Source organism: Psittacula echo (assembly GCF_963264785.1).
Source record: "Psittacula echo genome assembly, chromosome: 21".
NCBI lineage: Eukaryota > Metazoa > Chordata > Aves > Psittaciformes > Psittacidae > Psittacula > Psittacula echo.
The window spans coordinates 1,506,146-1,529,809 of record NC_137757.1 but is presented as its reverse complement, the minus strand read 5'-3'; the positions used below and the strand labels follow the sequence as shown (position 1 = coordinate 1,529,809).

At 54.7% G+C, this 23,664-nt stretch overlaps 3 protein-coding genes across 14 annotated transcripts in view; all 3 read left to right on the top strand.

Moving 5' to 3' along the window:
- The first annotated feature begins 1,069 nt into the window (after window positions 1-1,069).
- On the top strand, window positions 1,070-13,632 carry FAM76A (family with sequence similarity 76 member A). Of its 4 annotated transcripts, none has more exons than XM_080632626.1 (10): window positions 1,070-1,168; window positions 2,048-2,112; window positions 2,829-2,883; window positions 3,410-3,562; window positions 4,155-4,312; window positions 4,806-4,892; window positions 5,509-5,640; window positions 8,745-8,880; window positions 9,112-9,213; window positions 11,818-13,632. In XM_080632626.1, the coding sequence occupies exons 1-10, from the start codon at window positions 1,088-1,090 to the stop codon at window positions 11,857-11,859; spliced, it is 1,011 nt and encodes a 336-aa protein (XP_080488752.1). In that variant the 5' UTR covers window positions 1,070-1,087; the 3' UTR covers window positions 11,860-13,632. The 4 variants fall into 4 exon arrangements, with proteins under 4 accessions (XP_080488752.1, XP_080488751.1, XP_080488753.1 ...); XM_080632625.1 differs by having other exon boundaries at window positions 10,973-13,632; XM_080632627.1 differs by having other exon boundaries at window positions 10,221-13,632.
- A 2,096-nt stretch (window positions 13,633-15,728) lies between these two features.
- On the top strand, window positions 15,729-23,508 carry SESN2 (sestrin 2). Of its 2 annotated transcripts, none has more exons than XM_080632623.1 (10): window positions 15,729-16,417; window positions 19,015-19,080; window positions 19,673-19,870; window positions 20,210-20,392; window positions 20,614-20,823; window positions 21,079-21,229; window positions 21,378-21,493; window positions 21,992-22,182; window positions 22,347-22,491; window positions 22,571-23,508. In XM_080632623.1, the coding sequence occupies exons 1-10, from the start codon at window positions 16,262-16,264 to the stop codon at window positions 22,655-22,657; spliced, it is 1,503 nt and encodes a 500-aa protein (XP_080488749.1). In that variant the 5' UTR covers window positions 15,729-16,261; the 3' UTR covers window positions 22,658-23,508. The 2 variants fall into 2 exon arrangements, with proteins under 2 accessions (XP_080488749.1, XP_080488750.1); XM_080632624.1 differs by lacking the exon at window positions 15,729-16,417 and adding an exon at window positions 17,066-17,407.
- Window positions 23,098-23,664, top strand: part of PHACTR4 (phosphatase and actin regulator 4) — a 59,969-nt gene continuing 59,402 nt past the window's right edge. For 3 of the 8 annotated variants that reach the window (XM_080632620.1, XM_080632621.1, XM_080632610.1), the window contains exon 1: window positions 23,098-23,231. The gene's annotated coding sequence lies outside the window, so the exon portion shown is untranslated. The remainder of the gene's footprint in view (window positions 23,232-23,664) is intronic. The other 5 variants (XM_080632617.1, XM_080632611.1, XM_080632613.1 and 2 more) reach the window with 4 other exon arrangements.

Here is a 23,664-nt window from a genome sequence, read left to right as displayed (position 1 = left end):
TGGGACACACATGTCCTGTCCCCTCCGTGTCCCTGAGGGCAGCTCCAGATGGATGGGGGCTGGCAGAGGGATGGGGGAGGCAGCTGTGGGGCAGAGGGATTAGCTCAGAGGATGCTCCCAGCCCTCTGGAAGAGGTAATTTACCATTATAGCAATAAAAGCCTATAGAAGTGATCCTGTCTGTCATGCTGGGGAGTTCTGCCAGCCCCTGCCATGACTGCCTCCTGCACCCCTCTGTGTGATGAGTTTCACCCAGTGCTCAGCCTGGGCTCACCCCTTGGGTTACATGTGGCCAAACCCCACAGGTTTCAGTGCTGGCACCCCCCTTCCCAGCAGCAGGAATAAGTCCGAATCATTCCATAGACAGTCTGGGTTGGAAGGGACCTTAAAGCTCCTCTTGTTTCCTTCCCCTTGTTGCACACCCTGCTGCAGTGCCTGCTGCACTGATGGCTTTAACCGTTCTCAGCAGGGCGGCTGACTCCAGTGCAGTGTCTGGGAGGGGAACGCTCGCCCTGCAGGAATAATGGCCTTTATTCTGGGGGACTCTTGACTGCAGCCAATGAAACGCGCTTTGACACGCAGGGAAGCGGGACTTGGAGGCTCCCTTTGGAGAAGCGATGCTGAGCACGCAGGGGGGAGCTGCAGGCTTCGCACCCGCAGGGGAGCTCGGAGGATTCAGCGCCTGCCTTCGCCATGGCCTCTCCCCCGTGCCCGGCCCCTTCCCGACGCTCGGCTCGGCCCGGTTTACCCCAAGCCAACCCCCACTTCCGGGTCCCCTCCCGCAAAGCCTTGTGGGACATCCCCCCTCCCCGACGCTCGCGTCACGCGGAGGATGTCGGGGGCGTGGCCTCTGTGCGTCACCGCGTGACGTCAGCGCCGCCTCTACCCCCACCGCCCGCGGAGGGAAGAGGGCGAGGGAGGGAGGAAGAAGGGAACGAGAAATCGCTCCGCCCACTCCTGAGCCGCAACCAATCAGAAGTGGCGTCGGCGTGAGTGACGAGGGAGTTGGCCAATAGGAGCGGTCGGGGGGCGGTGCTCGGCGGGCGGGGCGGGCTGCGCCGTGCCGCGCCTGTCAGCGGGGCGGCGGGATGGCGGCGCTGTACGCCTGCACCAAGTGCCACCAGCGCTTCCCGTTCGAGGCGCTCAGCCAGGGCCAGCAGCTCTGCAAGGTCCGGGGGGGCCGGGGCGAGGGGGCCGGGCGGGCTGAGGTGGGGCAGCGCCGTTTTGGGGCTGTTTGTGAGGGAGGGGAGGCGGGAGGGAGTTAAAGGGGTTTGGGGGGGTTATAGAGGGACGGGCTCTGCTTATGGCGGGGATCATAGGGGGCTGGGGTGGCTCTTTGGGGCCTCAGGGTACGTGGTGGGCATAGGGGAGGCGTTGAGGGGCTGGAGGCATGGGGGGAGCTGGGGGTGTGCAATAATGAGAGACCGTTTGTTTGCCAGGCGGTGCTGCGGGCACTGAGGCGTGTTTGGGGGTGCTGAGGGCATCGAGGGGTGTTTGGGGGTGCTGCAGAGGGATTTATGGGGCCACTGGGGGGGAATTGGGAGGGAGGTGGGTGATGCTCATGGGGGAAGGCGTGGGGGCAGCTGAAGGTCTGTTTGGGAGGGAGGATTGGAGCATTGACAGGGCGAGAGGCTTGGAGCATTGGGGGATCCAGGGATGTTTGGAAGGAACTGGGGATGTTTAGGGGAGATCTTGTGGTATGTTGAAGGAGAGGGGTGAGCTTAGGGACGCACTGGGTTGGGAAGAGCAGAGGTGTGGGGAAGTGTGGCAGGACTCTCTGTTCCTGCCCCGGGATGTGAGGCCAGTGGGCGCTGGGCACCGATAAGCCCTAGTTATGATCCTCCCTTTACCTGTGACACGCGTGGCTCCTGCCACCCTCCCTCTGCTCTCAGCCCTTGTCAGCAGTGTGACTGTACAGGGGTACAAGTACAAGTACACTTGTCCTGTGTGATGGATGGGTGTGCATGGGGTCAGCAGGTGACCTGGGATGTGGGGAGATGGTGTGGGAGGGAAGCGCTGCATCTCACCCAGTGCTGCTGTTCTTGCAGGAATGCCGGATTGCACATCCCATTGTCAAATGCACTTACTGCAGGACTGAATTCCAGCAGGAAAGGTAAATGCCCTCTGAAGTCAGGGAGCCCATTACTTTAGAGAGCAGGCACACCAGAATGATTCCACCCTTTCAATGACTGAGCCTTAACCTCTAGGTTGTTGCTGTGGATGACTTGGCCTTCTTCAAAGGTCTTCTAGGCAAGTCTGTGGTGTCTTTAGATGTGCACTTTTTGCTTGGTTTGGTTTTTGGTCAGTGCTTAGATGTGTCTTGCAATGAAGGGGCTGGGTGCCCCTTCCCACCAGCTTCCCTCTGACCTGACTTCTGGTACCCAAAACTCATTTCCTAATGTGTTTCCTTTAGCTTGTGCAAGTTACAGAGGAAGAATTGGTAACCCCAGTTGTGTGAGATGTTCTTTCCTCTGTGTTTTGGACAAAAACACCTCTGCCCTGCCCTGCCTTAACCTCCTCATCCTGTCACGAGTGTTGAATCACGCCTGCTGCCAATCAGCCAGTGCTCAGGCTCCTGGATTTGGGAAGACCTGGTGGCATCTGGGGATGCCTTAACTGCCAGCTACCTTTTGTAATAGCACTTTCGGGCAAATTATCCTCAACCAGATGGGGATAAGAAACACACTTTGATATCTGAGTCCCTAGTGAAGATGAATACAGTCTCGCCACTAGAGGCTGAGCATAGGGGAGACTGGGATCCTAAACCATGGAGGTTTAATGTTCTTTGGGGAAGTGTTAATAGAATGATCTGTCCTTCTTTTTTAATAGCAAAACCAACACAATATGCAAGAAGTGTGCTCAGAATGTGAAGCTCTACGGCACAGTAAGTGAGCAGCAGCCTGTGTTCCTTTCATCTTCCTCGTCTCTATCCTGCTGGCTCCCAGAGCAGTTTATAGGCTGCTCTGTTGTAATAGCACGACTGATCAATAACATGCAAGTCCCTCAAGGGTGAAGCTTTTACCTTTTCTCTCCTTTCAGCACAGAAAAGAGCAGCTCTGCATCATTTGAGGCCAGGAAATGAACTACTGGGTAGCCGATAGAAATGAGAGCGTGCTTACACAAACTGAGATTGCTGCAGGAAGCAGTGCCAAATCTTTCTTTTGTGCTTGTCTGGAATCTAAAAAAGAGATTTGGATTGTTTTGTAGATTTTCCAGTTATCTTATTGCACTTGATAAATGGTCTGGGTGCTAAATACACTTAGCTGGAGACCAGGGGTCCAACTGCGTTATGTCTTGGATTGGAACAAGGAAATACAAGCTTGGAAGTGATGGGGAGAAGTGGAAAGAGCAATGTATTGGTGTAATTAGAAGGCACTGCTATATTTGCTCTCTGTTCTTGTTTCTTAAAGCCCAAACCCTGCCAGTACTGCAACATCATAGCAGCATTTATTGGAAACAAGTGCCAGCGATGCACAAACTCAGAGAAGAAGTATGGCCCTCCACACTCCTGTGAGCAGTGCAAGCAGCAGTGTGCCTTTGACAGGAAGGATGACAGGAAAAAGGTCAGTATCTCTGTAAAAGGAGGCCAAAAAGAGTTGATCACAGTGGTTGTCTGTCCACCCCCTTCAGTATTTAGGACATAGCCTGAAAGAGCTGGAAGTGTCATGCTTCTGCCAGGAAACACATTCCATGCTTCTGCCACCCTTTGCTTCAACAACACAAGTGCTCCTTAGGAGGCTTGAAGCCTTGTTCCTGCAGGTTGTAACCATCTTTTGGTCCTTTGGGATAATGCACTGATAATCCCTGTCCTCAGGCTGAGACCCTTGCTGTTTTGGTGAGCACCCTGGCACATACTGTTCCTTGGCATTGCTTTGAAATCCCACTTGAATTAGCCTGTCCTGGTGAATGGGTGCCGTTAGATGGGCTGTAAGCAAAGCCTGGCAGAGGCTGTAGTTAGGATGGAGAAGCTTCTTTTGAGGAGCCCTGTCTGCATTGCACCAGCCATGCCAGATGCACTGCTAACCCTTTCCAGGCACTTCTTGAGTCACTGCTTGTTCATATGTGATCTGAAGCCTGAAGTTGCTTCTTGCCTTCACCCTGTTTGGTTTGTGGGCTGAAAACAAGACCCCAAATTGCCCCACTCTCACGTTGCAGGTGGATGGGAAGCTGCTGTGCTGGTTGTGCACGCTGTCCTACAAACGGGTCCTACAGAAGACCAAAGAGCAGTGCAAACACCTTAGCAGCTCCTCCCGAGCAAGCCTGCAGGAGAAGGAACAGTACAGCAGGCTCAGCAGTGGCAGCCACTACAACAGGTAACCTGCATGTACAGGGTGAGCAAACGGGGAGCCTGGCTGCTCCATGCTCCTTAGGTGCACCTCCTAAAGGAACTGGGAGAAGCACCCACCTTCAGTGATGGGTTTTGGGCTGTTGTTCAGGAGACTCTGGCTAAGTGAGGCTTGGCTAGTTTGCAAAGCCCACTGTGCTGGAGTAGACTTGTAGGCCACCAGTGCTTCAACTTCCTGAACTTGTACATAATTCCCGCTCAACTGCGTTTGTGGAATTCCATGATTTGAAATGGAGATTGGGAGCAGCAGTTCTTCACCTACCTACTGCTCTGACTGACGCACTGGTGCCTGCTTATTTTTAGTCTCCAGCTAGTCTTCAAGGAATGCATTTTTTACCATTCTTGTGCTAGAGAATACTGGTTTAATGGGCTTAAAGTGGGTGGGAATATTTATCTGCTTCTCTTTCTTCTACTGCAAGTCATTCAGGTTCTGACATCCCATTTCCTCATTTCTTTTCCAGCCAGAAAACCTTATCCACCTCTTCTATTCAGAATGAAATCCCAAAGAAGAAAGCCAAGTTTGATGCCATATCTGCCAATGGTGACAGGTGAGCCTGGAACATGGGGAAATTGGGGATGGGCTATCTTGTTTGTGGGGTTTTATATGAGACAGAGTCCTGTGTGAATAGCAGGAAGCTTTCATGCTTGAGTTTTGGGACATCGAGGGGCTGCATTAGCAGCTCTCCAGAACCTGGCAGCCCAGTGTTCCTTGCCATTTAGACATAGGTTTGAAGAGGAAATTAATACCTAGTGCCTGGACCTGCTAAAATAGAACCTGCTCCTTGGCTGAGCTCCCTGGAGCCAGATCAGCTCCAGCCTCTCCCCGCAGTTAGAGAGAGAGGGGGGCTCTTGGCTACGCCGTTGACTTGAGCTCTGCAGCCTTTGTGCTTTTGGGGCTATCAGCCTGGTCTGCAGGGAGGCTGCCTTGGAGGAGAGGATGGAGACTTCACCTCCTGTATCCCTCCTCTTCTCCCAAGCAAGAAGCTTGGCTGGAAAGCATCAGATCCCATCCTGATGTCAGTTTGTGCTGGATTGATGCTGGCTGCGTGTGCAGCTGAATGGGAGATAGCAGAAACAGGAAGATTGAGATGGATTTTGATTGATTTTTTTTTATGGTCTTGTACATGCAGATTTTCATTCCTGCCTTTCCTCTCTGCTTCTCAGCGTTCCTTCCTCTCCCGAGATGCTTTGTCCCCCTATCCAGAGTGCCCCGTCCACGCTGGCGCCGTGGGCTGCTTCCCAACAGAGTCTCGGTGCCCACCATTGTCCTGTTTCTCAAGGCACTGACATCCTGAAGTGAGAGCACGAGTTGTTTTCTCCCCTCTTGCCCTCCCTCCTTCCCTGGGAACTGCCTTATCCATGGAAACCGTCCCTCTTGATGGATCTCTGTCCCAACAGCAGTGATTTGGGAGCACAGAGCATAGGCTCATTAGTGCCAAAGGGTCTGTTAGAGCCACTGGTAATGAATGAATCACTACCTGCCTTGAATGTCTTCTCTTTGAGATCCCAGATTGCATCTGTCCTATAGATACCACTGACAAGGTGTTGTTCATGTTTGAAATGCTCCAATGAGAAGTAGAACTCATCTGAATTCAGTGCTGGTGGAGCCAGAGTAGAGACTGGAGCTAAGTCCCTGGTAGAACTCACACAGCCCATTAGTATTGCAGCAGCTGTTCCCCCTTGAGAGGCTCCTGCTTGCCTTCTGAGGCTGTAGGACAGCACCAGGTATTGCTATCTGCTCACTAAAGCCTGGGCTAACAACTCATTGTAGTAGCCCATTTGTGTAATACTCTACTGCAAATAGCCAAGGTCCCCTGCTCTGGCATCAGTTGCTCAGTCATTCATTTGCAAACCAGGAGCCTGTCTGAGAGGAATCAAACGCCTTCCTTTGCTCTTGTTGTGAGCCTGGCTCCTGCCAAGACTCTGCTCCTTGCCACACACTCTGTTTGATGACTCCCAGTAACAAACTGTGGGTAATTTTAGCAACTACTGAAGAGCTCCAGCAATGTGCTGTAGGAAAGGCAAGCTGCAGCTGCCTCAAATAGACCCAGGGCTCTGCTTCTGGAGTGCAATAAGAATGGTGGTTCATTAAGTGGCGTTTTGGAGTTGCTGGGTAGGGGGTTGTGAGTTTGAGACCCCCCAAAACTCTTCTTGCCCCATTATGTAGAAGATTGTCCTCTCCAGAGTCAGCCTGTGTGTGGAGTTAGGGTCTGCTGCAGCACAGTGTAGCCTGGAGTGGGGTGAAACACAACCAGCAGCTCTTCCCTGCTGAGATCAGCTGTACAGCACATTTTGGCTCCAGCCAAATTTCCAGTGCACGTTGGACAGGGCTTGGAGCAAGCTGCTCTGATGGAAGGTGTCGCTGCTGTGGCAGGGGGTTGGAACTGGATGAACTTTAAGGTCCCTTCCAACCCAAACCATTCCATGATGGAACAGTCATTTGATTCCTTTTCTGGTCAATAGAGAGGCAGGTGTCTTTGGAATTGCTCCAGTTTTCCCTCTGCCTCCACTGGAAGCAACAGTAGCTCATCCATGTGCTTCAGAGACATGCACTTTATCCTGCTCAGACATGGAGAGCAGTGGCCCCCTGACCTATTCCAAGGGGCTGTGCTCACATATGTGACAGGAGGGGATGCTGCCTGGGCACTCTGAGCCCACTGTCACCCACTCGTGGGTGCAGACCCTGGGGGCAGGCACCAGCTCTGCCTGCAGCTCCTGAGTGCTGGTGACCCTCCTGTCCCTTCTCCCCGCTGGGTGGCAGGGCTGGGTCTCCCCTTCCTTGCTCCACAGGGAGCTTGGCAACAGGAGCTGCCAAGGAGGGAGCTTTTCCTGCTGGAGCTGCTCAGGGAAATGTAAGCATCTCCTGGCACTCTTTGTCAGCCCAGGACACGCAGGAGGGAAGCTTGCTTGGGTGTCAGCAAGAGGGAATCAGTGAGAAAGCTTTCTCCCTGTGGAGGCTGGGGTTTTAATCTATCCTTTCTTTCTCTCCTCCTCAGCATATTTGCACTGAGTGGGAAATGAAAGCTACTGTTAGTAACAGGCTTGCACACAGGAAGGTGCTGGAGCACCCACCATCGTTGTGCACAGCCTGCACTTGGGAAACTCGGGAATAGTTTTGAAATGGAAGGATTCCCTGCACGTATGAACCTCTTGTGCACTTGAGAGCTGCCCAGGATGAGCAACACAGTGATGGACCCAGAGACCTGCCATATCTCTCAGCATCTGTGATGCTGTCCCTGCTTAGCTTCCCCCTGTAGCTCCCCAGCACAGAGGTGGAAAGAGCCTTTCCTTCTGCCCCATCCTTACTGATGAGTCCAATCAATGTGCTTCTAATCAGAGAATGCATGATTTTCAGACATGATGAGCAGCCAGTCCCCTCTGCCTTGGTGGCCACGTCTTGACGGAGGCAGTGATTGAGGTGCAAACCATGCCTTCCCCAGCCCACTGCAGCTTTAGAGCTGAATGCGGGCTTTAGGACGTGTTGACTTACCCTGGAGGCTTTAAAAAGAGCCGGCCTTCAGGTAACCCTGGCTCTTGATCTTTATAGCAGATCTTTATATTATCTACATAGGCCTGATAAGGGCCAGACTTGAAGTCATCTTCTAGGCAAAGCTTTGTTCTTTTATTGCTGTTCCAGTTTAATTCAGTAGTTTCAGGTGTGTGTGCCTGGGAGGGTGCTGCCCTTTTAACACACCAAGAGATAAAAACCAGCTTTACCATGACAGCAGTCAGGAGCAGACAGCAGGCAAAGATCAGGTGAGCTCTTTGCGCCTGTGGCTGCAGCTTATCATATCTTATGATGTGAAATAGTGCACACTGCAAGGCTCTGTGTGGCTTCCCAGGTCACTGGCTGCCTTGCAGGGGGATGTAGGGATTACCAGAGCAGGGGAGTGACTCATGTCCAGGTAACTTTTCAGCTGGTTGCTTAGGGTTAGAGTGCCTGATAGTGAGTAAGTGCAGCTATTTCTCTTCCTGGAGAGAGCCTTTCCTGCTCTGAACTCAGTGAGGTTTTGCTGTACATCCAAGAGCAAAGAGAGTTCCTCAGTGTTTGCATGAAGGTTCATTAGCTTCATTCCTGTCCTCAACTCTTTGGTTTGAATAAAGATCTGGACTGTTGGAAGGGTTGCTGCAGACACTGGTTGATGGTGACCCATAGCAGTGCTGTGTCCCTGCTGATTGTGCAACAACACAAATCGATATAGCACATGAAATCCCTGTTCCTTGTGTTCCTGTGGCATCCAGAGCAGGGATACAGATACCACCTGCGTTCAAGGAGCGGTTGGAGGACACAATGTGTCATGAAATGATTCCTTTTCTCCTTCAGTGCCACCTTGGGGGGGTTCCCTGCCTTGGTGAAGAAAAGGGGTTGTGATGGGAGTCTCTCCCTGTTCTTGCTGCAGTTTTTCCCCAGACCTCGCCCTGGACTCTCCTGGCACTGACCACTTTGTTATCATTGCCCAGCTGAAGGAGGAAGTGGCTACTCTAAAGAAGATGCTGCACCAGAAAGACCAGATGATTTTGGAGAAGGAGAAGAAGGTACAGCCCTTGGCTTGCTTCCCCCACATGTCAGATGCTGACATCTTCACACAGATCACACTCCAATGGAGTCTGGCTTTATCTTGGGAATGAACAAGAGAGTTTCTGGCTGCACTCCCCCAGCATGTTCCTGAGCTCATCCAGTCTCACACAGCTTCTGCAGGGTGCATAGGGGTTGAAGGCATTAATCTCTTCTTCCAGCTCACTTGCTCCTGACTGGTTTCTTTGCAGATCACCGAGCTGAAAGCTGATCTGCAGTACCAGGAGTCACAGATGAGGGCAAAGATGAACCAGATGGAGAAGACACACAAGGAGGTCATGGAGCAGTTACAGGTGACAGCTCTTTTGTTCTCATTTGCTGAGCTTTGCTGGACCCAGGAGTGACTGAGAACAGTCACTTGTGAGCTGCTGCACACACAGCTCTGTTAATGCTCCTCAGCCCTGTCCCCTCTGTCCTGCCAGTTCTGTAGCAGGCTGCAGTGCATTGTAACCCCTATTTATATTCACCTTGCTGCTCTCTGCTCTTACTCTATTGTAAAGTTGAGGGGAACCATCAAACTCATTTTAGCTACTGCCAAAATCAGGTTTGAACCTGTTTCTCCAGACTGTAGAACCTTTGTCTGCCCCCCTCTTAATGTGATTTATGAGACCAGTAACCAGAGAGAATAAAAGCTCAAGAAACAACTGGCAATTCCTTTAGCATTGCATCTCTGGAGTCCAAATCAAGCAGGTTTGAGGGAACAGGGAGAGCAGGATTCCTGTCATGGCCGTGGAATCAGTAGGCAGACAGCATGAATACCCTGTGAGCCACCAAAGAGATCAGGTCAAAGGGGAGCTGGTTACAGGGAAGAAATCAGACATAGAAATGAACTTTGCACCCTTTAATTGCTCTAGGGGATGGAATGATCTCAAGCCCTAGCAATGAGAAATAGGAGGGGCTAAGACCAAAGGCTTATATTGCCCCGCAGCAAACAACCCCTCCTCCAGCAGCACACACCCAACTCAATGATCAGAGTGGAAGACAGGTTCTGTCTGTGTGTGTGTAATGTGCAGAGGGCTGGATGTGCTTCGCATCTTTGTGAGAACTGGTGGGTTGTGTTTGAGGGGCTGACAGAGCCACTGATCCATGCTCTTAGTGATCCTGCACTGCCTGTGTCAGCCCTGAGCTCTCTCCCTCCTGTTTGGGTGTCCAAACACTCCAGTTTGGAATAGACACTTTGCCATTAGCACAAACCTCCACTTTTTGCTTGCCTTGGCCAGGAGGTCAAGGGCTAAGAGGGAGATGAGCCCTCCTTGCAGTGCTTTCCTGCCTGGAAAACATTCTCTCTGCTGTGTTCCAGTGTTTTCCTTCAGCTGGTGTTGACTGAGGCTCTGGAAACTTCACTGATGCCAAATAAAAGTTCACATCCTCTCGGTGTACTGAAGGTGCCTTGAAGTGTTCCTATGATTCACTGTTAGAACATGCTCTTGCTTTGTCTTTTTCTTTCCATGGGGGGAAGCAGGAGTTACTGGTATGCTTCCAGTCTGCAGGAGACAAAAGAAGATGCTTTACTGCGTGCAGCACTGGAGCAGATGGTTTAATTCCTCTTTACATAGTCATTCATTCACTGGGAACTAACACAGAGAACCTGTATCTGTCTTCACACAGGTTTTATCCCTTACCTTACAGCTGGAGCATGGTTTATCATAGGCTAGAAGGTGATTTAATTCCTAGAATAGAGGAGAGCGAGCTCCAAAGTCTGGTAAAAGGGGCTGGAGAGCCTTGTTTGCAAGTTGATCTGAGTTTTAATTAAATGCAAACCAGAGTAAGTTCCTACACAGTGGTGCTCTCATGGGTTTGGAAAGCTGGTAGGGATGCAGGGCTACCACTTCTTGCTTACAGCAGTGGGACATGAGGGGAAAAGGGTGGAAGAGCCTCTTCTAGGTGCTTAGAGATGAGATGCCAGACTTGAGCTCGTGCTGTGGTGCCACAGAGCCACATTCACCTCCTTTTTCATGTGCCTCCTTGAAGCCAGCAGCTTGTGGCCAGCCAGTTCTAGGAGCCCAAGAACTAATGATGATCCATTAAATCCCCATTTTCACTGTGTTCCAGGCCAAGAACAGAGAACTCCTGAAGCAAGCAGCTGCCCTATCGAAGGGCAAAAAGCCTGAGAAGTCGGGAGCAATAACCTCCCCTTAGAACCAAACCCCCAATGTGGGAGCTTTCCCCAGCATTAGCCAAGGACTCTGGGAGACCTGCCTGATCGCTGGAAGCCAAAACCTCAGTGTGGTCACTCTCCCCCTGCTGTGGACTCGATGGAAACGCCTGGTGTGTGTGTGTTGCCTTTTGACAGCATCCTGAGCATGGCTGGTCCCCATCCATCTCTGTTGAATACCAGCCTAGTACCACGGTGGTCCATGGGGAGAGGTCCCAGCCATCCTAAATATCTCTTTCAGTTCCTACCACTGCCAACCCTTTCTATTAGCAAAGAGGAACCTGCTGCATTAGAGACTTTGCTTGGTTCCCAACCTGCTGCTGTGAGGCAATAGCCGTGGCCAGTCGGGAGCTGCGTGTGGTGGGAGCTTGGTTTCCCTTCAACTCTTCCCTTTTCAAAAGGAAGCTGATAACTTACCAGCCCAACAGACGTTACTGGAACATTGTGCCGCTGCTGAGAATGCTTGATCCAACTTTTTTGGAAGATGCTCCCGAAATGGGGGCTTTGTATTTCTCTTGGAAGGGGGTTTTGGGTTTGTTTCTGGGATTTTTCTTCTTTTCTATGGAAAACCCAAACTGCCTGGGGTTGTGTTTTCTTGTTTTCTTCCAATAGATTTCAGGTTGGAAGCCAGAGTGTAAGGATACAGACACCCCCTTCCTCCTGGTTACTTGGTGACCTGTGGGGCTTTGACTTCTGCAGCTTGGTGTGATCAAGCATCTTTCACTTTGTTTCTTTACACCAGGCGCATCCAAGGCTTGGCTGTTCCCTCTGCTCCATGGGTTGAGCTCCCCAGAGCTCCCTTCCAGCTGCAGAAGCAGGGCTTGGATTAGGAAACTGCTTCCTCAGGGAGTGTTCCGTGGGGCTCTCCAGGGCTATTCCTCCCTGCTGAGCTAAAGCCAGCAGAATCAAAGGGCTATGAAAGCTCCCTGGAACAGGGACGTACTTCTTGGAAGCAGCCCAGAGACCACAGACCTCTCTGAGGTGAGCACTCCCCATGCTCTGCCTCTTGGGGTGCAGCTCCCAGAGGGCAGGACTGCTCCTCAGCATCCCAGCACCAGTCAGAGCATGAGGAGCCATGTGTGAGGCCGGATGCAGGGAAGAGGAGTGGGAGATGGAACCATGGTCTGGTGCTGAAAGGTGGATGGAGAGAGGAGAAACCTTTCTGATGCAGGGCTTTTCTGAAGCTCTTCACTCAAGCTTGTGATGATTGGGTTTTCCCTATTAAAGATGATTTTACTCAAGGCACTTTTTGGGTTGATGTTGGCTCCCAGCATGGAAGGAGCATGCTGGAGCATCCAATCCAATGCCATGGGCTTGGTTTTGGTTGTATGGGTTTATTTTGAGGTGAAAACAGGAAGACAAAACTGAAGCTGTTGCCCTTTGCCAGCAGGGAAATATCACCCCAGATTTTCTACTTCACACCTTCTTAGGATATGAGGTGCATTGGTGGGGCTTTTTTAACTGGGGGCTTTGCTTTTTCACCTCCCTCAGGGTAAAAGAAGAGGGAGAAAGGCCCTGTTGTATATACGATAGGGGTTTTTTAACTGTGCTGAATGGATCATGCACTCGAGTAGCTGATGATTTGTAGTCAGAACATCGTTCCTTTGTATGTTTGTACTAATGGCGATTTTCAACGGGATGCTTTGATTTGTACAAAACTCTTTGGCGACTGTAAAAGTGTTTTCAAAAAGCCTCATCTGTGTCTCAGACTTCCTCTTTACCTGCAGGAAAACCAAAGCACCTTCCCCTGCCCACAGCTGCTTTAGCTCCTGGTGGTTGGAGCACCCATAGTGTTGCTTTGGGGTCTGGTTGTGTTTGGGCCTGAGATGCTGGGTTTCTGTTGTTTGCTGCTTTCATTTCCCTCTTTAAATCCTCCTGATGAAGGCTGTTGCTAGGCTTCTTGTTACTTGGTTACATCCAGCTTCCCAGGACTCATCCAGCTGCATCCCACGGGATCTGGGCTGTATTTTCTTCCCCAAGAATGAAGGCAGAGCACAGAAACAAGAAGCCAGGAGGTGAAGAGGGGATGCGGAGGAGGCGAGTGAACACCATGTGATGTCTTCGCCTTATCCCAGCCCCAACTCTGGAGGAAAACCAGGGTTTTGGGGTTTGTTTCTTAATGCTTATCATTTCCCAACAGAAATCTGGGAGCGAAAACCTCCTGGAGAGTTCAGTTTGGGAATGTTCCTGTCCTATGGGAGCTGCAGGTCAGCACCAAGTGCTTTCCCTGCCTGTTTACACCAGGCAAGGACCTGCTGTGTCCTTGAACGTCTGCTCCCTGTGTCACAGGGTGGGGAAAGGCAAATCTTAGCTCTCCTGCTTCAAGCCCTGCAGCTTCCCATTGTTCTGCAGCACAGAGTGATGCCTTCTACAAGTACCTGTGCCAAAACCCAGGGCTTAGTGCCTTCAATCAGGGCAGAACCCCCTGGCGATACACAGGGAGAGGGTTCCAAACCACTGTGCTTCATCCAGTGTGTCCTTCACAGCATGTCACTGAGCTGAGCCTAAAATCTGCAGCCTTCAGCAGCTCCTCATCCCTCCTCTTCCTCCTCCTTATGCTTGCTTTCAGGTGCCTGGATGACAAACTGCCCCTTGAGAAGGTGAGCTGGCACCTTCCTGCTGCTGCCTGAGTGTGCCAGCGGTGCTTGGCGCTTCCAGGGTGCTTTATCTCTGCTGAGCACAGCAGTGGGAATGGGCCCAATTATCCTGCTTTACAGCAGGGCAGGAGATAGATGAGAGCTGATGTGCCAAAGGCTGAGCTCCGGCGCAGCGCGGAGAGCTGGAGCCAGGCAAAGAACCTCCTGCTCCAACCCTGATGCCTCCGAGGGGCTTCTTGGTGTCTGCTGTGCGGAGCTGCAGGGCGATTCCAGCTGTATTCAGGGAGTTGCTGCACTTTCCAGCCAGGCATTGGGTAAGAACTGATTGGCTCCTGCCTTTACCTGGTTTATTCAGTGCTTGCAGAAGGATATATAGATATATTCAGTTCATTTTGGGTTGTGATTGCTTTATTCCAAAGCTTTAGGAAAACACAGTTTTAATAGTAACTGAACACACCTAAATAGGACACACTGATCTCAGCCACTTGCTAGTAACCCAATCCAGGTAAAAACTGAGTTCCAGGTTTTTTCCCCATTCCAGTCCTTTCAGGTGAGCTGATCTTTGGCTATGCCTTGCCTGAAGCTTAGTGTCTCTGGAGTGCTGAGCTGGGGAGCTGAAGGTGCTTGGGTTTGCAAAGCACTTCCTAACCAAGAGGATTAGATTTTAACCTGGTTTGTCTTAAGTAATTACTTGCCTAAATGTCTCCTTTACCATCTTGCAGGGCTGCTGGCAAGGATCTGAAACTCTTTTGCAGCCTAATAGCATGTACCTGCAGCAGAACTAAACCTGCTCAAGCAGAAGTGAACCGACTTAACCAGCCTGGTAATTACTCAGCACCACATTCCCTTCCGTTCCTCCCTCATTGCTGGGCTTTCCTGAGAGCGCTGGGGGCAACAGGCTTTAAAATGGGCTTTAAAGAAGCCCAACACTGAGGATCTTTAAATCCTTTCAAGCTGTAGTAAGTGATGTGTTGTAGCTGAGCCAGGAGAGGAGAGCACCAGCCTTGGGCTGGAGATGAAGGGAACAAACTGGCAATGAGACCTGCTCCTTTGGGATGGAGTTTTCCCCTTTTTCACAAGATTTCCATGAAGAAAACTCAGCTGCCTTTTGCCTTCTTCCAAAGGGAATCTCCAGAGCTCCAGGAGTCCAAAGGTGTTTTGGCTGTAACCCCCATCCTTACCAGTTCCGGACCAGCTCCACTGTGTTCAGTCCCTGCCCCCAGAGCACGTGGGGATAGCAGCTCCCTCCTATTGCTATTCCCAAAGTTTCTAGAGCAGTGAGAATCACAAACCAGTAGGAGCCATTGTTTCTAAGGTATTTATGCTGCAGAAGACATGTCCGTCCTCCTTTGGTGTAGAAACACCAATGGAGCAGGATGCTCCTGTTGGCCTTGGAGGTGCTGCAGTACCAAGGACCACATTAGCAGTGACCTCTATGGCTCCAAATGGTGCAGCTGCAGAGGAATCCTCTTCTTCTCCCCACAAATGGGCTGCACTTCCTTCTTCCAGCTCCCCAAGGCTTGGTGCTGGTGGGTTTTCCCACTGGAGGCTGTTAGTGGGGAGGTGTGGGGTGACCAGCCATGGGGGTGATCCAGGTCCCACATCTTCTTACAGGAGTGGGGCATGTGAGGAAGGGAAGCCCTCAGTGATGGGTGTCTTATCTGCTCCAGGGGCTCCCTATGGACAGTCCCTGTGTGGTCTGTGCTGCTTCCGTTTGTCCTCAGAGTCCAGGCTGGCCAAAACCACCAACTTGGTGACATCCCAAACAGTTGTCCTCAGTCAACCTTGCTGTTTGCTCTAAGGTGACTTATGTTGAGCAATAGGCATTGCCTCCCTGCTCAGCTTCCTTGCAGCTCTTCAACCCAAGCGAGACTTGTCCAGTCAGCGTCTCGAGCACTGTCAGTCCCTAAGGAATTGCTGAGCTGTCGCTTGTTTCCCGTGATTGGTGGTGGTGGGAACAGGGTGGTTGGGTTCTGCTCTCGGATTCCTCTCTCAAGGAAATGTTGCATCTCCTTTGTCACCCTTTTTCCAAGGAATATTGCAGTGGGCCTCACTGGAATGCTGCTGTGTGCCTGGGCTCAACCAGCGTGGAGAAACCCTCCAGTTGTATTTCCTTGAGGAGCAAGTGGGCAACAGAGCCTGGAGCACGAGTCTGAGGAGGAATGGCTGAGTGACCTGGAGAAGGCTCAGGGGGACCTTACTGCTCTCTACAAGTACCTGACAGGAGGTTGCAGTGAGGTGGGATCAGTCTCTGCTCTCAAGGAACAAGGAATGGGACAAGAGGAAACAGCTTCAAGCTGCACCAGGGGAGGTTTAGATGGAGATTGGGAACAATTCCTTTCCCAAAGGGGGCTCAGGCATTGGAACAGGCTGCCCAGGGCAGGGCTGGAGGCACTGTCGCTTGGAAGTGGTCAGGGCCAGATTGGACAGGGCTTAGAGCAACCTGCTCTAATGGAAGATGTCCCTGCCCTGGATGTGCTTTAAGGTCCCTTCCAACCCAAACCATTCCAGGATTCTGGCACCCGCATGGCAGGGTGCAAACCCTGGTGCTCATTGGCTGGGATGGGCTGATCTGGGGCTGTGGAACAGATGGGATTAATTGTGTGCTGCTCTGCTCTTGCTCCCTGCACCAGCGTGCCAGCTCCAGGGAAAACATCCTCCTGGCACAGCCTTTGCTGTCTTCTGATGGGATATTTTTACATCGGATACTTGGCAGCATCTCCAACTGGATCCCTGCCCGGAGAGGTGAGCCCACCTCTCACCACAGCCCTGTGGACCTCGTGGCCCTGTCAACGTGTCACCCTCGTGTCCAGAGCTTTTGGAGGGGGGGCAGAAAAGGGAGAACGGAGACAGCAAAACACCCCTATAATTAGCAGCAGGGTGTTGGGTGTCTGAGCTGCGCTGGGAACGGGACAAGGACAAGGAGCAGCCGTCCAGGGGGCAGCTGACACTCTTGGCTGTGCCACCACATTGGGTTCATGCCATGCTGGGTTAATGGGCCGAAGCTTGGGCCGGAGCTGCTGGAAGCTGTTTCCAGGCAAATCCGGAGTTGTTTGTGCAGCCATTCCCATCGGCTGGACTTTGCCATGTGCAGGCTGTCAAGCAGCAGCAGGTTGTTATCAGTGCAGCCGTCGGTGGCCGCCCGCGGTGGGGGGATGAGAGGGGTTATTTTTTGACTTATTTCCTTTTTTATTGGCTTTGGGTGGTGTTATTCCAGAGGATGGGAGCTACAACTCTTGGGGCTCCTCCACGGTGGGTGAATCCCAGTGTCCTGTAGGGATGCATGGGGGGTTCGGGTGGCAGGAGGGGGATTCTAGCTGGTTCCTTTTTTCCCTTGGCCCCAGCAGTCGTTTTCCATCGCTCGCTGTATCCAGGGATGGGAATGATGCGGGTGACGGTCCGGCTCCTTCCGCTGGGACTCACCGCGAACTACAACCCCCATCACTCCCCGCGCCGCCGCTGCTCCCCATTGGCTGACGGCTGCGCCTTGGCCACGCCTCCTCTTTGCCCATTGGCAGAGCCGCAGAAGAGGGCGTGGCTTCCCAGCCGCCGCGCTATGAAAGCCGTGCGGGCGCCGGGGCCCCTGGAGCTTGCAGCGTTCTAGAGCCCGGGGGGACCCCGGGACCCCCCGCGTCCCCCCCCGGGGCCGGCCCCGCCATGCTGGTGGCCGGTTCTCCGTGCGGCCCCGCGGGGCTGCGGCAGTACCGGGGCTGCGGGGGCCGGCGGGGCTGCGAGGTAAGGGCCGGGCCGGGCTGCCCGGGGCTATCCCGATTGGCATCGCCCTCCCGGGGTGGGATGGGGTGATCCATCCGCTGTCTGTCCCCCCCTGGGCTGGTTGTAGGGAGCGGGGAACCGGGGATATGGTGGAGGAGCCGGGGCCGGCTCCAGCCTAAGGATAAGGGTGCTGCTGGGAGCCCACCCAGGGGTGCTGCGGATGGATTGGCCCCATCCTGGCATTGGGATGGTTGAAAGGGGGGATTTTGGGATGTCCTTAATGCTGTGGAGCTGAGGTTCTGCCTGGAGGTGTGGGCTGGGAGGTGAGACAAGGGGCCCCTGGGGGCTCCGTCCAATTGCTGCTATTCCCAAACTGGGAATGGAATCTCTTTCCATGTCCCCATGGAAAGCATCACCCATGGCTTTTGGACTTGGAGGCTAATGTGCAGAATGTGAGTCCCTGAGGTGCCTGTGGGGTTTTATGGGATATCCCTGTTGCCAATCTGCAACTTCGGTCCTCCAACATTCCAACTTTCCTGGGAAGCTGGGAATGGCATCTCTTGAAGACTTGAAAGTCTTTAACACTCCCGTGTTGTCCTGATGCTTTGGAGCCAGCTGGGGGAGGCCGGTGCTGGTGGGGATGCCCTAGACCTTGGTACCGTGGGCTGGAGCCGTCCCATCCACCCTGCCCTTGGTGCTGCTCTCACCCCCCAGTACAGCCATGGGGCAGCTTCCAGCCCCTTTCCAGGCAGGAGATGGTTCTGAGGGGCAGACCGGCTCTGCCGGGTGCCTGCAGGGTGTTTGCTTAACCTCCCCTTATCGGGAATGATTTTCCAACACCTGACTAAGCACTGGCACCAGCGCTGCTTGGCACACCCTGCGCCTGCTCCCGAGGGATTAACTCCTTCCCCAGTGTCTCCATAGAGCCCCAGGGCTGGCAGGAGGTTGGGAGCAGGTTGTGGAGCAGGTCAGGACCAGCGCATCGCCTCCGTGCCTCAGTTTCCCCAGCAGTGGAAGCAGGAGGTGGTACCTTACGCAGCAGTGGTGCAGTGAGGGTTAACCACTGAGCATCGCTTAATGCAACCAAACAGAACGAGCCTCTTCGGAGGGATGGTTAAAATGCACCTTCCAAGGTCACCCTGAGCTGTCATTGCCGGGCTCCAGGCTCCTTCCTGCCACCCGGGCTGGAAATCCACCGTCTGTCCCCGTGGATTTGCATTGCTGGCTCCCAAGGGAGCCTCCTGAAGCACCAGAGCTGCTCTTTTGCCCCCAAACGTGAGTCAGCACCGAGCCAGCTCAGCACCCGCTGTCACCCCAGTGTCACCGCAGGCTCTTCAGTGGTGGGTGACTCAGGGCAGGAGCATCCTGTTGGAAGCGATGGGAGCTGCTGGATGCAGGCGCTGGGGCAAGGTCCTTAACAGGGCACCACGGAGAGTGGGGTGTGCGGTCTGCGGTTGGCACCCACGGGTGCTGCGTGTCCCCTGTCTGCTGTTGACACCCATGGGTGCTGCGTGTCCCCTGTCTGCCGTTGACACCCATGGGTGCTGCGTGTCCCCTGTCTGCCGTTGACACCCATGTCCCTGGGACACTCAGTGGCCGGGCTGACACTGCTGTTCCTTCCTTCCTAGGACACAGGGATCCAGGTCCCCCAGGAGCTGCAGAAGGCGCCCAGTGCCTTCATCCCCCTGCAGGAGGTGAGAGGATGGGGATGGTCCTGGGTGGGTGCTGGCGGGGAACAGGGCAGGATTGCCACCCTCTATTGCTAGTGCTGGGGTGAGATGGGGAAGGGTCCCCACTCTGCTGTCCCCCTTGTGGCAGTGGGGGGAGCAGTTGTGTTCCACCCTGCCGTGCCTCAGTTTCGCCATTCATCCAAACGCCTTCCCCTGTGCTGCCACCCCCAAATAACACCCTACAGTCCCCATAGGGCACCCTCAGCCCTATCTCAGCACCCGGTGCCTGTGTCCCAGATGTTCCGCCTGCACTGGAGATAACAGAGCGGTTTCGTCACCCAGAGTGGCTAGGGGGGGCGGGACCTGTCTCCTCCTCCCCATTGCACACCAGGGCCCAAACAACCAAACAACCCCACTGGTGGGGCTGTGCAGGGTCTGCCATGGAGCCCCCCAGAGCTGGGAGCAGTGGGGAGCAGAGGCGATGTCCGTACCGGGCAGGGGTGAGTGCTCAGTGGGGTGGGATGGGTGCTGCTGAGTGCTGATGCTTGGGTTTAGGGGGTGTCCCTATAGGACGGGGGGGCTGCAGCACAAAGTCCTCCTCTCCCCATGCCCACAGATCCTGCAGGAGGGGATGGAGAGCAGCCTGCGCCAGCTCCTCATCGAGGCCTTTGTCTCGGCGGGCCGGGTGGACAACATCACCATGGTCATGGGGCTGCACCCCCAGTACCTCAGCAGCTTCTGGAAGACCCAGTGCCTCCTGCTGCGCATGGACGGGCCCCTGCCCTACCACAAGCGCCACTACATCGCCATCATGGTGAGCATGGGGCTGCTTTGGGCTCTGGGATCTCCTCCTGGGCTTTTGGGACCTCAGTGATGGGTCCTCCTCGGAGCTGTGGTCCCAGAGGCTTGGTTGCATGGTCCCTATCCTGGGCACCCAGCATCTTGGGGTACTGGTACTGATGCCCTGGGTACACATCAGTCCATGGGGACTGGCACTGATGGTGGTGGAGGGTGGGGCAGAGACTCCTGTCTGGACACTTATCCCTAAGGAAAATCCTCCAAGAGGGATAGAGGGAGGTGGTGGCTCCTTGCTGTGGCTTCTCCAAGGCCTCATAGCAGGGTTGGGTGCTGACTGCGCCGGCTCTCCCCACAGGCAGCAGCTCGGCACCAGTGCTCCTACCTGGTGGGCTTGCACATGGGGGAGTTCCTGCAGGTGGGGGGGAACCCTGCATGGCTGCAGGGGCTGCACTGTGCCCCCCCGAAGCTCAGGAACCTCAATGAGATCAACAAGCTGCTGGCGCACCGGCCCTGGCTCATCACCAAGGAGCACATCGAGGTGAGAGCACCCCACAACCCACAGCCAGTTGGGGGGGGGGGCACATCCTGCTTGTACAACCCCCTCCCGGGCTGAACCCGTGGGAACGGGTGGCTTGTGCCCTATGGCTGGTCTATGGGGGGCACATCTCAAACCCGCTCATGTCTCCCAGTCCCATGGCTCTGGGGTGTGATGGGGGGTGCAGCTGTGGGGGGACCTCTCCAATGCCGTATCCCTTGCAGGCTCTGCTGAAGACAGGGGAGAACAGTTGGTCCCTGGCAGAGCTGGTGCAGGCCCTGGTGCTCCTCACCCATTACCACTCCCTCGCATCCTTCGTCTTCGGCTGCGGCATCAACCCCGAGGAGGACCAGGAAGGAGGACAGGGCTGCTGGCCCCCCCCGACCCACAGCGACAGCAGCCCGGCCTTTGAGGACAGCATGGGGGGCTCTGGGGTAAAAGAGGGGGCTCTGCCTTGCAGGGGTTGGGGTGGGGAGGGAGGGCATGGTGGGGTGATGGACTGCCCTATGGGGCTTCCGCTGGGAGCAGCAGATGCTTTAGAGCCATCTTCCCAGTGCCAGGGATGAGGCATGGGAAGAGCTGGGGTCTGGGCAAGGACTGGAGGCTGCGGCTGGCTCAGAGCTGCAAGCAGCTCCCTGCTCCCCTTTGCCACCCCTCTGCAGCCTTGACCCTGGGCTCTGCTTCCCCAGGCCAGAGATGCCATGCAGGAGGTGGAGGTGCTGATGGAGAGGATGAAGCTGCTGCAGGAGAGCCAACAGGAGGAGGAGGGCGTCACGCAGGAGGAGATGGAAACACGCTTTGAGATGGAGAAGACGGAGAGCTTGCTGGTGGCTCCCTCGGGTGAGGAGGAGCAGGGGTGCTGCTGGCTGGAAGTGGGGTCTCCATGGGGCAGGGAGGGGGGAAGGAGCTGGGAACAGTGCAGGGATGAGCAGGATGAGCTCCGTGATGACCCCACATTACCCATGGCCACTGCGGTGGTGTCTCGTAGACCTTGCGGATCACTCCCTGCAGTCCAACGTGCTCTGCTTCGTGGAGGACCCTGAGTTCGGCTACAAGGACTTCACCCGGAGGGGGGAGCAGGCACCCCCCACCTTCCGTGCGCAGGTGGGTGCTCACATCCCATCCTGCACAAAGGGAGGGGATGCAGGGGGCTGGTCCCTGGCTTTGAAGGGAGCCAGACTGAGAGAGCTGGGCTGGTTCAGCCTCCAAGGGGAGACCTCAGAGCAGCTCCAGTGCCTAAAGGGGCTGCAGGAGACCTGGAGAGGGGCTTGGGACAAGGGCCTGCAGGGACAGGCCAAGGGGAACGGCTTTAACCTGCCAGAGGGGAGACTGAGATGAGCTCTTAGGAAGGAATTTTCCCACCACTGTGAGGGTGCTGGGACACTGCAATGGGTTGAATGGAGAAGCTGTGGCTGCCCCATCCCTGGCAGTGTTCAAGGCCAGGTTGGACACAGGGGCATGGAGCAAGCTGCTCTAGTGGAAGGTGTCCCTGCCCGTGGAGCTGGATGAGCTTTATGGTCCCTTCCAACTCAGACCAGGCTGGGAATCTATGGCCCCACGATTCCCCATCAAGCCCCTACCCCAGCATCCTTTCTCTGGCAGGATTACACCTGGGAGGACCACGGCTACTCGCTCATCAACCGCCTCTACCCCGACGTGGGGCAGCTCCTGGATGAGAAGTTCCAGGTCGTCTACAACCTAACGTACAACACCATCGCCATGCACTGCGGTGTGGACACGTCCATGCTGCGCAGGGCCATCTGGAACTACGTCCACTGTGTCTTTGGCATCCGGTGGGTCCATCAGCCTGGCCTCCACCTTGGGTAGAGCCCATGAGCGGCTCTAGCCGGAGGGGTCGGACTTGGTCTTGGTGCTGCTGTTTAAGATAAGGCAAAGTGATGCTGTTGGGGGGTCCCGGGGCTGTGCCCGGGGTAACGTGCTCTCCTCTTTGTCCCAGCTATGATGACTATGACTATGGGGAGGTGAATCAACTCCTGGAGCGCAACTTGAAGATCTACATCAAGACGGTGGCTTGCTACCCAGAGAAGACAACCAAGCGGGTGTACACACAGTTCTGGAGACACTTCAAGCACTCGGAGAAGGTGCTGTCCCATCCCTTCCCCTCCTCATCCTGGGGGGTGCTGAGCCCCTCCATGGCCTGACCCTGCTCTCCCTGTGTAGGTGCACATCAACCTGCTCTTGCTGGAGGCTCGGATGCAGGCGGCTCTGCTCTATGCCCTGAGAGCCGTCACCCGCTACATGACCTGACCAGCATCTGCTCCCTCCTCCTCCTTCTGGGAGGAAGCCAAGGGGGGAGCTGGTACCATAAGGACTTTGTTGGAATGTTGTCTTCCTGCTTAAGGAGCTGTGGAAGGAGAGTTGGGGCTTCCCCATCCCTCATCCCGAGAGAGGGGACCCCATAGCCATCAGTGCGAGGAAGACCCTGCAATGCTGCCCTGGGCTTGGGGGTGCTCGATGAAGCCAACCCAGGGTGCTGTGGGTGCTGCCTTCACCATACAGTGCTGGTGTTCCATATAGTCATGGTGTCCATGTTCCATGTCCCGGCACTAAGGTTGTCACCGAGGAGGAGGTGGCAGAGAGCCCCACAGGAGGGATGGCACCGGCTTTGCTCCTGCTTCTTGGGGTCATGCTGTGCTGGAAGCCATGGAGGTGCTGCCCTGGCACCCCCTTCCCACCCAAGGAGGGCACCACAGCAGCGTTGGGAAGGGTCCACCCCGGTGCTGTTCATCGCCGAGCTGAGATCACCCACGGCTGGGGCAGAAGCTGCAGCATCTCCGTGCCTTGTCCCTGCTGTGACCTGGGGCCATCCCCTCTGCCTGAGGTGGGGAATGGGCTGCTCTGAGGGCGGTGGGGTGGGCTATGGGGTGGCTGTAGCTTTATCCAGAGCACCTCCCAGGGTGCAGGTCGCTAGGGGGGTGCCTGTTGGGATGAATCCCAGTTCCTGGCTCAGCCACTCTTGGGTTGGCCCCGTAGCCCCTTACTCCAGTTAAGTTATTTCTATGTGTTTTGGGGTGGATTTACTCCTGCCTGGGCACAGTGATGCCTTTGGGCCTTGGGTACAGACCTTGTCTGAGAGAATAAAATGGTCATTTTCTTTATTCCTCTTTCCCAATGTGCTGCCATCCAGGAGGGGCGAGATGCAGCTTCCTTTTCCCCTCACATGATGGGGCTGACGGTGTCCTGGGAACAGCCTTGGGTTCTCCAAGGGGACAAATGGGAGGCCCATTTGTCCCATTTGCCTCAGGGGTTGGGCT

What these genes read in the sequence shown, in the direction of transcription:
- FAM76A (XM_080632625.1), top strand. Translation starts at nt 1,088, where the DNA reads ATGGCGGCGCTGTACGCCTGCACCAAGTGCCACCAGCGCTTCCCGTTC. An exon ending in AGTGGCAGCCACTACAACAG is followed by an intron (nt 4,313 to 4,805) that starts GTAACCTGCATG and finishes TTTCTTTTCCAG; the next exon opens with CCAGAAAACCTTATCCACCT. An exon ending in ATATCTGCCAATGGTGACAG is followed by an intron (nt 4,893 to 5,508) that starts GTGAGCCTGGAA and finishes TCTGCTTCTCAG; the next exon opens with CGTTCCTTCCTCTCCCGAGA.
- SESN2 (XM_080632623.1), top strand. Translation starts at nt 16,262, where the DNA reads ATGGGATTAATTGTGTGCTGCTCTGCTCTTGCTCCCTGCACCAGCGTG. An exon ending in TCACCAAGGAGCACATCGAG is followed by an intron (nt 20,393 to 20,613) that starts GTGAGAGCACCC and finishes TATCCCTTGCAG; the next exon opens with GCTCTGCTGAAGACAGGGGA. An exon ending in ACTTCAAGCACTCGGAGAAG is followed by an intron (nt 22,492 to 22,570) that starts GTGCTGTCCCAT and finishes CTCCCTGTGTAG; the next exon opens with GTGCACATCAACCTGCTCTT.